This window comes from Triticum dicoccoides, chromosome 2A (genome assembly GCF_002162155.2).
Source record: "Triticum dicoccoides isolate Atlit2015 ecotype Zavitan chromosome 2A, WEW_v2.0, whole genome shotgun sequence".
Lineage (NCBI taxonomy): Eukaryota > Viridiplantae > Streptophyta > Magnoliopsida > Poales > Poaceae > Triticum > Triticum dicoccoides.
Genome location: NC_041382.1, coordinates 65,644,023 through 65,660,427, shown reverse-complemented (window position 1 = coordinate 65,660,427; position 16,405 = coordinate 65,644,023). Strand labels below are relative to the sequence as shown.

The window sequence follows — 16,405 nt, the reverse complement described above, 5'->3', positions numbered from 1 at the left end:
TCTTCTGCCGTGGTCGAGCTTTTAGTCTTAACTTCATACCTTACAACTCAGGCAAGAACTCCTTCTTTGACTGATCCATCTTGAACACCTTCAAGATCATGTCAAGGTATGTGTTCATTTGAAAGTACCATTAAGTGTTTTGATCTATCCTTATAGATCTTGATGCTCAATGTTCAAGTAGCTTAATCTAGGCTTTCCATTGAAAAAAACTTTCCAAATAACCCTATATGCTTTCCAGAAATTCTACGTCATTTCTGATCCACAATGTGTCAACAACATATACTCATCAGAAATTCTATAGTGCTCCCACTCATTTCTTTGGAAATACAAGTTTCTCATAAACTTTGTATACACCCAAAAACTTTGATCATCTCATCAAAGCATACATTCCAACTCCGAGATGCTTACTCCAGTCCTTAGAAGGATTGCTGGAGCTTTGCATACTTATTAGCATCTTTTAGGATTGACAAAACCTTCCGGTTGTATCACATACAACCTTTCCTCAAGAAAATCATCGAGGAAACAATGTTTTGACATCCTATCTGCAAGATTTCATAAATAATGCATTAATCGCTAATATAATTCCAACAGACTCTTAGCATCGCTACGAGTGAGAAAGTCTCATCGTAGTCAACTCCTTGAACTTGTCGGAAAACATCTTAACGACAAGTCGAGCTTTCTTAATGGTGATACTTACCATCATTGTCCGTCTTCCTTTTAAAATCCATATGTACCTAACAGCCTTACGACCATCAAGTAGTTCTTCCAAAGTCTACACTTTGTTTTCATACATGGATCCTATCTCGGATTTTATGGGCTCGAGCCATTTATCGGAATCCGGGCCCACCATCGCTTTCTCCATGGCTCGTAGGTTCATTGTTGTCTAGCAACATGACTTCCAAGACAGGATTACGTACCACTCTGAAGTAGTATGCATCCTTGTCATCCCACGAGGTTTGGGAGTGACTTGATCCGAAGTCTCATGATCAATATCATAAGCTTCCACTTCAATTGGTGTAGGTGCCACAGGAACAACTCTTTGTGCCCTGCTATACACTAGTTGAAGTGACGGTTCAATAACCTCATCAAGTCTCCACCATCCTCCCACTCAATTCTTTCGAGAGAAACTTTTCCTTGAGAAAGGACCCGGTTCTAGAAACAATCCCTTATTGCTTTCGGATCTGAGACAGGAGGTATACCCAACTGTTTTGGGTGTCCTATGAAGATGCATTTATCCGCTTTGGGTTCGAGCTTATCAGCCTGAAACTTTTTCACATAAGCGTCGCAGCCCCAAACTTTTAAGAAATGACAGCTTAGGTTTCTCTAAACCATAGTTCATACGGTGTCATCTCATCGGAATTACGTGGTGCCCTATTTAAAGTGAATGCGGTTGTCTCTAATGCCTAACCCATAAACTATCGTGGTAATTCGATAAGAGACATCATGGTATGCATCATATCCAATAGGGTGCAGTTATGATGTTCGGACACACCATCACACTATGGTGTTCCAGGCTGTATTAGTTGTGAAACAATTTCCACAATGTCTTAATTCTGTGCCAAACTCGTAATTCAGATATTCATCTCTATGATCATATGATAGATCTTCTATCCTCTTGTCACGACGATCTTTCAACTTCACCCTGAATTACTTGAACCTTTCAATAATTCAGACTCGTGATTCATCAAGTAAATATACTCAACATCTACTCAAATCATCTGTGAAGTAAGAACATAACGATATCCACTACATGCCTCAGCACTCATTGGACTGCACACATCAAAATGTATTACTTCCAACAAGTTGCTTTCTAGTTCCATTTTACTGAAAACGAGGCTTTCAGTCATCTTGCCCATGTGGTATGATTTGCATGTCTCAAGTGATTCAAAATCAAGTGAGTCCAAACGGTCCATTTGCATGGAGTTTCTTCATGCATATACACCAACAGACATGGTTTGCATGTCTCAAACTTTTCAAAAATGAATGAGTCCAAAGATCCATCAACATGGAGCTTCTTCATGCGTTTTATACCAATATGACTCAAATTGCAGTGCCACATTTGTGTGGTACTATCATTACTATCTTATACCTTTGGCATGAAAATGTGTATCACTACGATCGGGATGGTATTATTCAAATAAACAGAGTAACCATTATTCTCCTTAAATGAATAACCGTGTCGCGATAGACATAATCCAATCATGTCTATGCTCAACGCAAACACCAAATAACAATTATTTAGGTTTTAATACCAATCTCGATGGTAGAGGGAGCGTACGATATTTGATCAACCTTGGAAATACTTCCAACACATATCGTCATCTCACCTTTAGCTAGTCTCCATTTATTCCGTAGCTTTTATTTCGAGTTACTAACACTTAGCAACCGAACCGGTATCTAATACCCTGGTGCTACTAGGAGTACTAGTAAAGTACACATTAACATAATGTATATCCAATATACTTCTATCGACAGCCTTCTCATCTACCAAGTATCTAGGGTAATTCTGCTCCAGTGGCTGTTCCCCTTATTACAGAAGCACTTAGTCTCGGGTTTGGGTTCAACCTTGGGTTTCTTCACTAGAGCAGCAGCTGATTTGCCGTTTCATGAAGCATCCCTTTTTGCCCTTGCCCTTCTTGAAACTAGTGGTTTCACCAACCATCAACAATTGATGCTCCTTCTTGATTTCTACTTTTGTGGTGTCAAACATCGCGAATATCTCAAGGATCATCATATATGTCCCCGATACATTATAGTTCATCACGAAGCTCTAGCAGCTTGGTGGTAATGACTTCGGAGAAACATCAATATCTCATCTGGAAGATCAACTCCCACTCGATTCAAATGATTGTTGTACTCAGACAATCTGAGCACAAGCTCAACAATTGAGCTTTTCTCCTTAGTTTGTAGGCTAAGAAAATCGTCGAAGGTCTTATACCTCTTGACGTGGGCACGAGCCTGAAATCCCAATTTCAGCCCTCGAAACATCTCATATGTTTCACGACGTTTCAAAACGTCTTCGGTGCCTCAACTCTAAACCGTTTAACTGAACTATCACGTAGTTATCAAAATGTGTATGTCAGATGTTCGCAACATCCACAAACGACGTTCGAGGTTCAGCACACTGAGCAGTGCATTAAGGACATAAGCCTTCTATGAAGCAATGAGGACAATCCTCAGTTTACGGACCTAGTCCGCATAATTGCTACTATCAACTTTCAACTAAATTTTCTCTAGGAACATATCTAAATAGTAGAACTAAAGCGCGAGCCACGACATAATTTGCGAAGACCTTTTGACTATGTTCAGGATAATTAAGTTCATCTTATGAACTCCCACTCAGATAGACATCCCTCTAGTCATCTAAGTGATTACATGATCCGAGTCAACTAGGCCGTGTCCGATCATCACGTGAGACGGGCTAGTCATTATCGGTGAACATCTTCATGTTGATCGTATCTACCATACGACTCATGCTCGACCTTTCGGTCTCTTGTGTTCCGAGGCCATGTCTGTACATGCTAGGCTCGTCAAGTCAACCTAAGTGTTTCGCGTGTGTAAATCTGTCTTACACCCGTTGTATGTGAACGTTAGAATCTATCACACCCGATCATCACGTGGTGCTTCGAAACAACGAACTGTCGCAACGGTGCACAGTTAGGTGGAACACTTTCTTGAAATTTTAATGAGGGATCATCTTATTTACTACCATTGTTCTAAGCAAATAAGATGCATAAACATGATAAACATCACATGCAATCAAATAATAGTGACATGATATGGCCAATATCATATAGCTCCTTTGATCTCCATCTTGGGGCTCCATGATCATCTTGTCACCGGCATGACACCATGATCTCCATCATCGTGTCTCCATGAAGTTGTCTCGCCAACTTATTACTTCTACTACTATGGCTACTGGTTAGCAATAAAGTAAAGTAATTACATGGCGTTGTTCAATGACACGCAGGTCATACAATAAATAAAGACAACTCCTATGGCTCCTGTCGGTTGTCATACTCATCGACATGCAAGTCGTGATTCCTATTACAAGAACATGATCAATCTCATACATCACATATCATTCATCACATTCTTCTTGGCCATATCACATCACATAGCATACCCTGCAAAAACAAGTTAGACGTCCTCTAATTGTTGTTTGCATGTTTTACGTGGCTGCTATGGGTTTCTAGAAAGAACGTTTCTTACCTACGCAAAAACCACAACGTGATATGCCAATTGCTATTTACCCTTCATAAGGACCCTTTTCATCGAATCCGATCCGACTAAAGTGGGAGAGACAGACACCCGCTAGCCACCTTATGCAACTAGTGCATGTCAGTCGGTGGAACCAGTCTCACGTAAGAGTACGTGTAAGGTCGGTCCGGGCCGCTTCATCCCACAATGCCGCCGAATCAAGATTGGACTAGTAACGTAAGCATATTGAACAAAATGAACGCCCACAACTACTTTGTGTTCTACTCGTGCATAGAATCTACGCAATAGACCTAGCTCATGATGCCACTGTTGGGGAACGTAGCAGAAATTCAAAATTTTCCTACGTGTCACCAAGATCTATCTATGGAGAAACCAGCAACGAGGGGAAGGAGAGTGCATCTACATACCCTTGTAGATCGCTAAGCGGAAGCGTTCAAGAGAACGGGGTTGAAGGAGTCGTACTCGTCGTGATCCAAATCACCAGAGATCCTAGTGCCGAACAAACGGTACCTCCGCGTTCAACACACGTACAGCCCGGTGACATCTCCCATGCCTTGATCCAGCAAGGAGAGAGGGAGAGGTTGAGGAAGACTCCATCCAGCAGCAGCACAACGGCATGGTGGTGCTGGAGGAGTGTGGTACTCCAGCAGGGCTTCACCAAGCACCGCAAGAGACGAGGAGGAGAGAGGTAGGGCTGCGCCAGGGAGAGATCAAATCGTGTGTCTTGGGCAGCCCAAAACCCCCACTATTTATAGGAGAAGGGGAGGAGGGTGCGCCCCCTCTAGGGTTCCCTAGGGTGGGCAGCCCTAGATGGGATGGAGGGGGGCGGCCAAGAGGGGGAGAGGGGGGCGCGCCCTAGGGTGGGCCTTAGGCCCATCTGCGCCTAGGGTTTCCCCTTTCTCCTCCTAGCTGCGCCTTGGGCCTTGTGGGAGGCGCACCAGCCCACTCAGGGGCTGGTCCCTTCCCACTCTTGGCCCATGCAAGCCTCCGGGGCTGGTGGCCCCACTTGGTGGACCCCCGGGACCCTCCCGGTGGTCCCGGTACGTTACTGATAAAACCCGAAATTTTTTCGGTGACCAAAACAGGACTTCCCATATATAAATCTTTACCTCCGGACCATTTCAGAACTCCTCGTGACGTCCGGGATCTCATCCGGGACTCCGAACAATATTCGGTAACCACATACAAACTTCCTTTATAACTCTAGCGTCATCGAACCTTAAGTGTGTAGATCCTACGGGTTCGGGAACCATGCAGACATGACCGAGACGTTCTCCGGTCAATAACCAACAGCGGGATCTGGATACTCATGTTGGTTCCCACATGTTCTACGATGATCTCATCGGATGAACCACGATGTTGAGGATTCGATCAATCCCGTATACAATTCCCTTTGTCTAGCGGTATTGTACTTGCCCGAGATTCGATCGTCGGTATCCCGATACCTTGTTCAATCTCGTTACCGGCAAGTCTCTTTACTCGTTCCGTAACACATCATCCCGTGATCAACTCCTTGATCACATTGTGCACATTATGATGATGTCCTACCGAGTGGGCCCAGAGATACCTCTCCGTCACACGGAGTGACAAATCCCAGTCTCGATTCGTGCCAACCCAACAGACACTTTCGGAGATTCCTGTAGTGTACCTTTATAGCCACCCAGTTACGTTGTGACGTTTGGCACACCCAAAGTATTCCTACGGTATCCGGGAGTTGCACAATCTCATGGTCTAAGGAAATGATACTTGACATTAGAAAAGCTTTAGCATACGAACTACACGATCTTTGTGCTAGGCTTAGGATTGGGTCTTTTCCATCACATCATTCTCCTAATGATGTGATCCGTTATCAACGACATCCAATGTCCATGGTCAGGAAACCGTAACCATCTATTGATCAACGAGCTAGTCAACTAGAGGCTTACTAGGGACATGGTGTTGTCTATGTATCCACACATGTATCTGAGTTTCCTATCAATACAATTATAGCATGGATAATAAACGATTATCATGAACAAGGAAATATAATAATAACCAATTTATTATTGCCTCTAGGGCATATTTCCAACACTTATTTCACCATTGATTTGCGTTGTGATATTTTTTTTGTCACTTTTCTTTGTGCTTGCTCCTTATTTGTGTTGGGATGTTATGTTAGATAAGTTGGCCTTATGTCACAGGAAAATCAATCTCCAGTTCAACAGGATAAGTTATTTTGCCAATAGAGTAATACTTGCTCCCAAAAGGATGTGATGTGTGTAAACCATCTTTATATCAAAAGTGTGTAGACCATTTTCTAAGAAGTTCAGATGTTGAAACAACATTGCCATGACCTTTGTCGACCTGAAGCTCGAGCGGGAGAGAGATCACACATACACGGTTACACCTAAAGTTGCATCTTTATTCTTCTTGAGATATAAAACATCTTTCGCTATTTGATTTTCATGCTGACAAAATAGTGTAATGCTAGAAGAAACTGAGTTGAATCCTGCTGGCAGCACCTGGCCATCCGTAGACCATGAGTAAGGTATGAAGTGTGGGGTGGAAACTGACCCCGTCATGTGGTGCCGCACGTCAACTCTTCCCCCTCACATGTCACACGCGGAGCAGACGCAACTGGCCCAAAACACCTGGCTAGCATGGGGAGCCCCAACAATGGCTTCCTTCCCTTAATGTCCGGTGCTTCTCCCCCCTCTCCGCGCTCAATTTCCCCATTGCCTCGACCGCAGGCCTATAGCTTACAGCTTCCCAGCTGCTGATAGAGAACACAGACTCCGCTCGCTAGCCCAAGGCCACGTAGCACCCGTGAAACACGCCAACAATTCTACAACAATCTGATACTTCTCCCAGGATGCAAAGCATATCAACAGAAAAATGTACAAAATTCCAGATGGAAAACCCACGACCACGATACTGTACAAAGTAACCAGAAAGAACACGGGTCAATCACCCAGTCCAACCTAACTTCGAAACAACACACAACAAAACTATCTAGGTCTCTACAACCAAACAATGCCACATAGATAGAAAGAATTGGATAAAAGTTATGCCTAGAAGGGGCGATGGAAGCAGTACGACTATGAACAAATAAATCGAAATGGAAATACTTGTTTGCTGGTAGGTCCATTAGAAGGTACTATTATTTTCACCTGCAGATATGGAGCTACCCTCTGACTTCATGGCAGCCTCTGCCTCCAACTTCACAACTGTTGATCCTTTGCCAATGTCCAGCACTTGGAACAGCACAAGCAGATGTCTTGCTGCACCATATCTGGGAACGCATTGCGGTGGATAGCATCTGGTAGCTAGGGACATTGGGATGAAGTGGTTGGAACTGAGATGGCAGCTGATGAACACTTGAATAGTGCTGACGTGTGAGTTGCTCAGATAGCTGGAAGAAACACGGGTTGTATGGGACAAGATGCATTCCCGTATTGCTTGGGTTTGTCATCTCACCTGTAGCGATATTAAGCCTCTTGGCTTCCTGTTTGAGTGCATCATTTGGAGTTGCAAACATATGGTATTTCTGTATTAAGGGGGGTGTCTCTGCGGCGCGGGCTGATCTTCTCCATGACCATGAACGTGGAGAAGAGGTCATCATCAGAGCCGATCACATCGAGGCCCCCACCGTCGGCGTCCGGGAAGTGAAAGTCCACCTTAGATTTGGTGTGGCAATGGTGAGACCTCGGTAGCACCGCCGCAGGGGCTGGACTCGCTGGGGCCGGGGATGGGTGGGAGCGGGCCTGGGTTGGGGTTGCCCTTCGGGTTGGGACTGCCCCCGGCGAGGGCTTCGATGGCATCGGCATTGCGGTGGCAGCGCAGGCGCGTGTTCTTGTCTCCGAGACTCTGACCACGTGTGGGTCAGGGTAGGCTTCTAGAGGAATACTCTGCTGATCTACAATGCATCCTAACACTCGGTGCAAGGCTAAGAAAAGTAGTCACAATAAAAAAGGAATGGTGACGAGGATAGTATGAAGTCAAGCAGGTGACAAAAACATCTTGTGTAATATATCATGTCTGATTTGAAGAGAAGGTTGCCAGAGGAGATGGATTGAGATATCTTTCTTCTAAGGTGGTGAGATAAACTAGATGACACAAACTGAGTATGTAACCTAGCCATGGTGTTTAAAGCCCTATATACACATATCTAACCGAGTATGTTTATCCTCCCAAAAGGACAAGCATATATAATAATATCAGCAATTCAATAAGGTATAACAATACCAACATACACACTTAAAACACATAAAAAGAACCAGGAACAGTTGTTGACAAGTGCAAGGAAGCAAAGGCATTAGTAACTAGGTAGATGCGCTCCAAATCATGTGGTGTGTACAGCTTTGAATGATATTCAAAGGTAAATGCACCACATATGAATGCAAGAATGTGGAATATTGTTCCATATAAAACCACTTAGACAGGCACTATAGCCGCAGCATGCAGGGAGATTGCAAGCACGCGGTGGAGAAGTCATCGTGGAACACGGTGAGCCCATACGCATGCAGGATGGACAGGCCAGCCAAGACAGACACAGACCACAACAGGCGCGTTTGGTTGCCCACAAAAGTTCAACCAGACCCAGCTTATGCAGGATCTTTTCCGTGTCGAGCTGCTTGGTTGCCCACAAACACTATTGGACCTGCACGGCACGGTTCTTAAAGCACCCCTGAGCCTGACTCACTAGAAACGGCCGAAGCGGAGCGATGCTCTGCAATGCACATGGGTGGCTCCGGCACGAACCAACATGTGGTTGGATGGTTAGAGGGACAGTGGTATCCCCAACCCACCAGGGTTGAAGTCCTAGTGCTCGCATTATTCTGGATTTATTTCAGGATTTTCGGTGTTACGCTTTCAGTGGGAGGAAACATTCCTGTCGATGAGGAGGCTCCTACGGTGACTTCGTAAATCTCAAGATGATATGTGAGCTCAGTCTCTCGAAGGTGCTTATAGAGGTAGGGTATGCGTTCATATGGATGAATGTATGTGCGTATGTAGGAGTGATTGCGTTTGTACTGTGTTGTAAAAACATGAGTGGCTCTGGTTGTACGTGTTTACACATAATCACCTCTAAATCTCTCCCTCCCCTTCAAGCACCTTATCTTCCTGGTCTCCCAATCCAGCCAAAGGCACACCCTCGCTTCGCCTCCTCCGCTCACCACCCCGGTGGCGCCGGCGTCCACCCCTCCTTCGCATCCTCCGCTCGCCAGCCCGGTTGCGCTATCGGCTACCTCGCAATCGGACGACGAGCCATGGATCCCCTCCCCCTCCTCGTGGGGCGATCTGCTGCGACGGGCAAGTGCGCGGGCGCTACAGCAAGGCACGGTGGCGCCGGCGTGGGGCAAGCTGGTACGAGGCACGACGGCGGGCAAGCGCGTGGCTGCGACAGTCGTGGGCAAGCTACTACTGTGTGCTTGCTAGCTAGCCTGCCAGCAACCGCGGTGTGCTTGCCAGCCAGCTAGCCACCAGCGGCGATGTGCTTGCTAGGCTGCTAGCTAGCGCTTGGGGCATTACGGCTGCGGATGAGAAGCCGATGACGGCGAGCGCGGTGGTGCTGCAGAAGAAGTGAGCGGTGAAGCTGGAGATCCAACGACGCGTGCGAGAGGTGGTCGTGGTGCGCGTGTGCGTGTGTGTGTGCAGCTACATGTGGGGATCATGCGACAGCAGCAGATCAGAAAGGCTGCCACCTTTTCAAGTGTTTCTATGTACACATAGCATCATAGGATAGGACTTCTTTTTCTGTGAATAAACGTCGTAGGACTTCAACCATGAGCAACCCATACCTGTGCCGATAAAAGATAGTTGTAGACATGTGTAAGTCGTCTTTATGTCAAAAGTGTATACCACTTTCTAAGATCAGATGTCTGAACCACAGTTCTGCAACAATTTGATACTTGTAGATTCCCAGGATGCAAAGCATATCAACAGAAAAATGTAAATTCCAAATGGAAAACTCATGATTAATTGTCTACATGGTAAACAAAGAAGATAGGCCGATCACCCAGTCGCCCTAACTTTGAAACAACACACAACACATGGGAAATGAACCCAAACAAACTACCTAGGTCCCTACAATCAAACAACACCAGATAAATAGAAAGAATTGGATAAAAAAAATATGCCTAGCAGGGCGACGAAAGCAGTTTGAGGATGTAAGACTATGAACATATAAATCTAAATGACAGGAGTGCTTGTTTGCAGGTAGGTCCATAATTAGAAGGTGCTATTACTTTCACCTGCAGATATGGAGCTACCCTCTGACTTCGCAGCAGCATCTGCCTCCAACTTCACAGCCACTGAACCTTTGCCAATGTCCAGCCCCTGGAACCGCCCAAGAGAGTCTTGCTGCATCATATCTGGGAACGTGTTTGGGTGGGATAGCATCTGGTGGCTTGGGACATTGGGATGAGGTGGTTGGAATTGGGATGGCAGCTGATGAACACTTGAATGGTGCTGAGGTGTGTGTTGCTCGGAAAGCTGGAAGAAAGACGGGTTGTATGGAACATGATGCATTCCCGTATTATATGCTTCATCAGGCTTTGTCATCTCACCTGTAGCGATCTTAAGCCTCTCCAGTTCCTGCTTGAGTGTATTATTCAGAGCTGCAAAAATATGTTACTTCTGTTAAGATTTTTTTTTTGAATATTATCTCTATTAGACAACACAAGTTATCTGTTTGGGTACGAAGTTATTTATTCTATGCCAATCTACAGAGCAACAATGAGGCACCTTCCTGTACAAAATTGTCCGAAACAATGATAATCAAGAGTTGACATGATTATACTAGTTCAGGTAATAAAAATCTCACCATCACGCAGTTGAGCTTGCTGTTCCATGGCCTGCAACCTAATCTTGAGCTCTGTATTTTCAGCGGAAAGGCCTGTTGTATCTCTCTGCCACCAAGATATTATTCCTTAAAGGATATCCAGCAAATTTATGCAAACAACATTTTCTATACAAAAGAACATGCTAAAATGTAAAACCCAGTCCTGGTCAGAACTTAATACTACAACATAAACATCACGGACACCAGAACTAAACAGTTCTGGATTTCTGGTAAACAGAGTTAGAGCATCTTATTGCCTCATGGTGCAGGGTATCACCCATCAGCCCTCCATATTGTTAATATAACCACATACAAAAATCACTTCAGGTGGTTTGGCACTAACATTTCATATGCTTTATTAGTCAACAAAAAACAAGAGAATTTATATGTGCTATAGCTTCGATGGCATGTGCATCAGTTCAAATAAAATATCATGGCGACTGGTGATTCACTAAGTCTAGAGCATATGCAGTTTGGTTGACACCGACTTCCATGTATTGGATGCACCTGGCTTCTCAGTATGGTTTAAAAGGCAGAATTACTATGCATGGTGTCATGAGTTAACGATTAATGTGTTTTCTTTTGTGCACTGAGAACCAGGCCCGACGACGAGGGTGTGCGACCTGTGCGATCGCACAGGCCCCCAAAATCATATAGCCCGAACCAGAGGAAAAGACTATGAAAAAACATCCAGTTCCTGTGCTGGCTGGCTGGCTTTTTTTTCTTGCCTAGCTTGTCCGATACGAGAGAAAACTGTAGCAGGACGCGTCAGATGCGGACACATGTTATAGTGAGGCACTGACATGTACGATACCCAGCCAGCAGGCCCCCAGTCGGCCCAGTATGGTGCCCCACTCCTCCTTCGGGTCTGTTGGTAAAAGACCAAATAGGAAAATAAGGCGGGCGCTACTGGGCCTACTCGCTACAGCCGACTAGTCGAGCGTGCGTTCCTCTACAACTTCACGAGCGAGAATAGTGAGGCACCGCCTTGCCTGCTTCAGTGAGACGGCAATAGATTGCAGTCGCCCACCACGAGTCCACCATGTGCCCGGCCATCGCCCACCAGATTCACAACTACAGCAGCCATACAGTCACCCCAGGATACATTCCAAGGTAAGCCATAAGCAAAGGGGGCAGCCCGGTGCATGTAGCTCCCGCTTGCGTGGGGTCCGGGGAAGGGTCCGACCACTTTAGGTCTATTGTACGCAGCCTTTCCCTACATTTCTGTAAGAGGCTGTTTCCAGGACTTGAACCCGTGACCTCATGGTCACAAGGCAGCAGCTTTACCACTGCGCCAAGGTAAGCCATAAGCCCGTAATTAAAATAGATAACAAAAGCACTAGATTAGGTTTTTTCTTTTTATATAATATTTCTCTTCCTGGTTCTATTGAATGCAATCCCTACTAGTACAGTAGTACTACTCAGTTAGGTATGTAGTTGACTATAGGATTAATGTGGCACACCGCACACTACCTGTAAAATAATTTCTAATTCTAAAATATTATACGAAATAATGCATAATTAAGTTATATAATTAAATGAGAGTACACTTAGTTGCATTAGTTTAATTATACCAAAAAAAAAAACATAGGAACCATTGCATGTCGCACTGAGGCCCAAATTTCTGTAGATGGCCCTGCTGAGAACGCATTAACGAACATAGTAATGGTAATACTGCAATCCATGAGGCAAACAGATGGATGAAAGTTTACCTGAAATAGCGTCAGTTGTGCCGAAAGAGTAGTAGCCTCGGTCTGAAGAGTATGAACCTTCCGCTCTAATTCTGTTATATATCTAGCCTTTCTTTCCTTTGACCGAGCTGCAGACTGTCTGTTCGCTAGAATTCTGAAACAAAGAAAGCACAGGAATAAAATTGGCCATCATTCAATGCAGCCAGATAACGCAGTATGCTGGCTAAAAACGTTCACATGAGCAGACTGATTGTAAATACAGTATAGCTTTAAAAGAAAAACAAATTCTCTTTGATATGGAATCGCATCCTATGTGAAGTTCTGATACATCCGCTTTTCACAGCTGGGACAAATTTGATTGGCTAAGCAAAAGAAAAGACTATAAGAGCGTTTTAGACACTAGTGTAGTGTCTAAAATGCTCTTATATTATGGGACGGAGGGAGTAGTTCATAACCAGTATTATCTATTGCAATAAGGATTGCGTGATACTAGAAAGCTGTGTGAATGAAACCTACACGAGAAATATAGGTATTTATATAACTTGATTGCAGTACAAACATTTGCTTGAAAACAATCACATGCAATGCTGTTTAACGTACACGAAACAGGGATATATTTAGATTTCACCTAGTTATTCCAAAATAAAGAACAAATTAAAAAGTTAACCACAGTAACTTCATTGAACATCTTGCAGGTCATTAGCGGATGAAATAAAAAAGGCCTTGAAAATGGGGCGACACCGTAAAACAGTGCAGACCTAAGCAACATGCAACAAATCGCCATCTCCCAACTCTTTCACTCCACATGCGTATTTAAGAGCTTATTAAATAACTATTTTGGGCTAAGATAATAACATACGAAATAAAACACATTAAATAATTATATAACACCATTACATCAAATATCACCCTATATAACAGAAACTTGTTTTAAAAATAGAATGTTTACAAGGACACATGGAAACAATGTAACCAGGTATTGCATAGATAGATCACGGTAAAAAAATTGAGAGAGAAAACTAACTAATGTATAACTTGTAAGCGAAAATAGGAAATGGTTAATCTGAAACAGAAGAACTATAAATTCAAAGATATGCCACACAAGCTTCATTGAATAGGTTGGCGACCCATAGAAAATGATAACAAAGAAGCCATAGCCAATGGAGAGAAAATACCATAAGAAGGCGGCATGCGGCATTCGTTGCCATCTCCCGCCCCTTTCGTCCCATGCCCTTCGCTTATTTAAGAACTAAATGCCACGAGCCGCTTTTCGAACAATGACAGCAACTTAGAGAACAATAAAATTAGCATTTGAACCACTTCTATGGGTGCTTGTATTCCAAAAGGAAACCCGCGTAAGCAAGAAACGTCAGAAGGAAGCCTTGTGATACCAAATTAAGCTGGCCAGCAAGTCCTATCCTAGGATCTGCCTGTCACTATCCGGATTCAAGACCACTAACACCAAAGATATGCCGTGATTTGATTGCGTAATAATCTACTAGGACGTGCCCTTTTTCTGGCACATATCTTTGCTTGCAGAATCACTCCTAGTCACGCCTACCTAGACCACAATTCTTGCTAGTCCTTCCCGGCGCTCCCTCAATTGTTTACTAACCCTAGCATCCTACCGACCAACCACCAACTCAAAATCCAAGGGAGCCTCAGGATGCGACGGGTCACCTCTTGGCACGCTTGGGGTCGACGGAGGCGAGCTCAGAGAGCTGCTCGGAGGACATGGCCTTCTTAGCCTCCAGCACGTCGGCGAACACCCCTCCGCCCCCGCCGCCGCCGTCCTGCCTCCCGGGCCCGCCGCAGCCCATGGCGAACCCGTCGAAGGACGCGCTGTGGCGGTGCTTGGTGGGGCGCGGCGGCGAGGAGGACGTCTCCGCGGCGCGGTCGCGGCCGGAGCCGGCGATCTTGTCCATGTCCATGAACGTGGAGAAGAGGTCGTCCTCGGAGCCGATCTCGTCGAAGCCCCCGCCGTCGGCGTCCGGGAAGCGGAAGGGCACCTCAGATCTGGCGCGGCGGTGGTGGGACCGCGGCGGCGCCGCCGCCGCGGGGGGCTGGCCAGGCTGCGGGCCGCCGGGAATGGGCGGGAGCGGGCAGGGGCTGGGGTTGAGGCTGGGGCTGCGCCCCGGCGAGGGCTTGGGCGGCTCGCCGGGCTTCGGCGGCATCGCCATTGCCGTGGCTGGCAGCGCAGGCGCGCGTGTTCCTGTCTCCGGACACTCTGCCCCGCGTGTGGGTCGGCGGAAGCGTGGCCTACACTCGGTGCACCGCTATGAAAAGTCGTCACACGCTCACACTCGTAGTGGGTGCAAAGGCACGATGCCAAGGGTGGCACAAAGTCAAACGAGTGACAAACCAAATTATCCGATGCACTATGCAATGTTCAAGATCGTTGACCGGTAGCTGCTCGAGTCATTTTAGGAGTAGCGATTAATCGGTGAATCAGCATGTTAACTGGATTAATCGATCGATTATTAATCGGTAGTTTAAATAGGAACTTGCCAATATATATCTACTCCCTCCGTTTCAAATTACTCGTCGCAGAAATGGATGTATCTAGATACATCCATATCTGCGACAAGTAATTCGGAACAGATGGAGTAGTTTTTTTTATGTATTATACCATACTCTCATGCTCCCAGCTATGTTATATATCCAAACATGTTGTTATACACATATATAAAGCATAGAGAGGAGATAAAATTATTAATCCTAGCTATTAAGGAGCGGGGTGGGGCTAGAAGTGGTTACGGGCCAAAAATTTGGGCTTTGTTTGCCCATCCATTCATGGACCACCAGGGATTAATTGGCCTGACAACAGATTAATCGGTGTAACTGGCCAATTATCGGCCTGGCGAGTTAAAGCAACGAATATGTGTTATTCGATTCGGCCACTCTATGAGTAGCGAGTAACTGGCCTATTATTGTCTAAAAAAAGATTAACTGGCCCGTTAACTGATTAATCGGGTGAATTCTTGAACAATGACACTATGTCACGTCTGATTTGGAGACCAAGTTTGGTTTTTTTAACATAGTGACGCGGATGCTTATACATACACACATACACTCGTCCCAGTGACCGAGTTTGGTTAAAAGAATGAGAAGAGATTAGAATTCAAAGATTGCTTTGATAACAATTTGTTATTAGGCGACGGGATTAATGGACCTACGGAAATAATATTAACTAGCTAATGAAAATTATGTTTGCAACCTAGTCGAGGTGGTCAAATTCAACATCAAAATTGCAACATAAGAGAAGTGAAGACCTTTTTCCCGAGCCCCAGCGTTGACCTCCCAGGGCGATTCAGGAGGCGACCCATCCTAGCCCGTGCGCTAGGCCTCCCTCCCCTGTGTTTCCATTCCCTCTGAGTTGTCACATGGCCTTCGCCAAGCAAAGCCCGCATGGATCCGACATGGAGCAGGGACTTTGGCATCTTGGGACGTGGAGGGGGGCTCCGCGTGTGTCGCTAGGGCCCATTTGACCAAAGACACAACTCGAAATCAATGCATATAATGCAAAAATACCGATGACTTGGCGTCCAAGAGCATCCTAAGAAACCTCGGATATATATGAGGGGTCGAATTCGAAGTAGGACCTCCTTTTTAATTTCTGTTAATATAGAAAAAAGATTGTAATATGTTAGTAGCTATGCCCAGACTGAAA

At 45.3% G+C, this 16,405-nt stretch overlaps 1 protein-coding gene across 1 annotated transcript; it reads right to left on the bottom strand.

Annotated features, from left to right (window-relative positions):
* Positions 1-10,139: 10,139 nt before the first annotated feature.
* On the bottom strand, positions 10,140-14,965 carry LOC119353281 (transcription factor RF2b-like). The gene is made up of 4 exons (XM_037619879.1): positions 14,416-14,965; positions 12,757-12,889; positions 11,027-11,111; positions 10,140-10,820 (listed from the first exon to the last, which is right to left on the bottom strand). The coding sequence occupies exons 1-4, from the start codon at positions 14,913-14,915 to the stop codon at positions 10,432-10,434; spliced, it is 1,107 nt and encodes a 368-aa protein (XP_037475776.1). The 5' UTR covers positions 14,916-14,965; the 3' UTR covers positions 10,140-10,431.
* Positions 14,966-16,405: the final 1,440 nt, after the last annotated feature.

Excerpts from the sequence above, each read along its gene's own strand:
- LOC119353281 (XM_037619879.1), bottom strand. The coding sequence starts at position 14,915 with ATGGCGATGCCGCCGAAGCCCGGCGAGCCGCCCAAGCCCTCGCCGGGG. Across the intron at positions 12,890-14,415 it reads GACCCCAAGCGTGCCAAGAG|AATTCTAGCGAACAGACAGT; the intron begins GTGACCCGTCGC and ends TCTTTGTTTCAG. Across the intron at positions 11,112-12,756 it reads CACAACTGACGCTATTTCAG|AGAGATACAACAGGCCTTTC; the intron begins GTAAACTTTCAT and ends TCTTGGTGGCAG.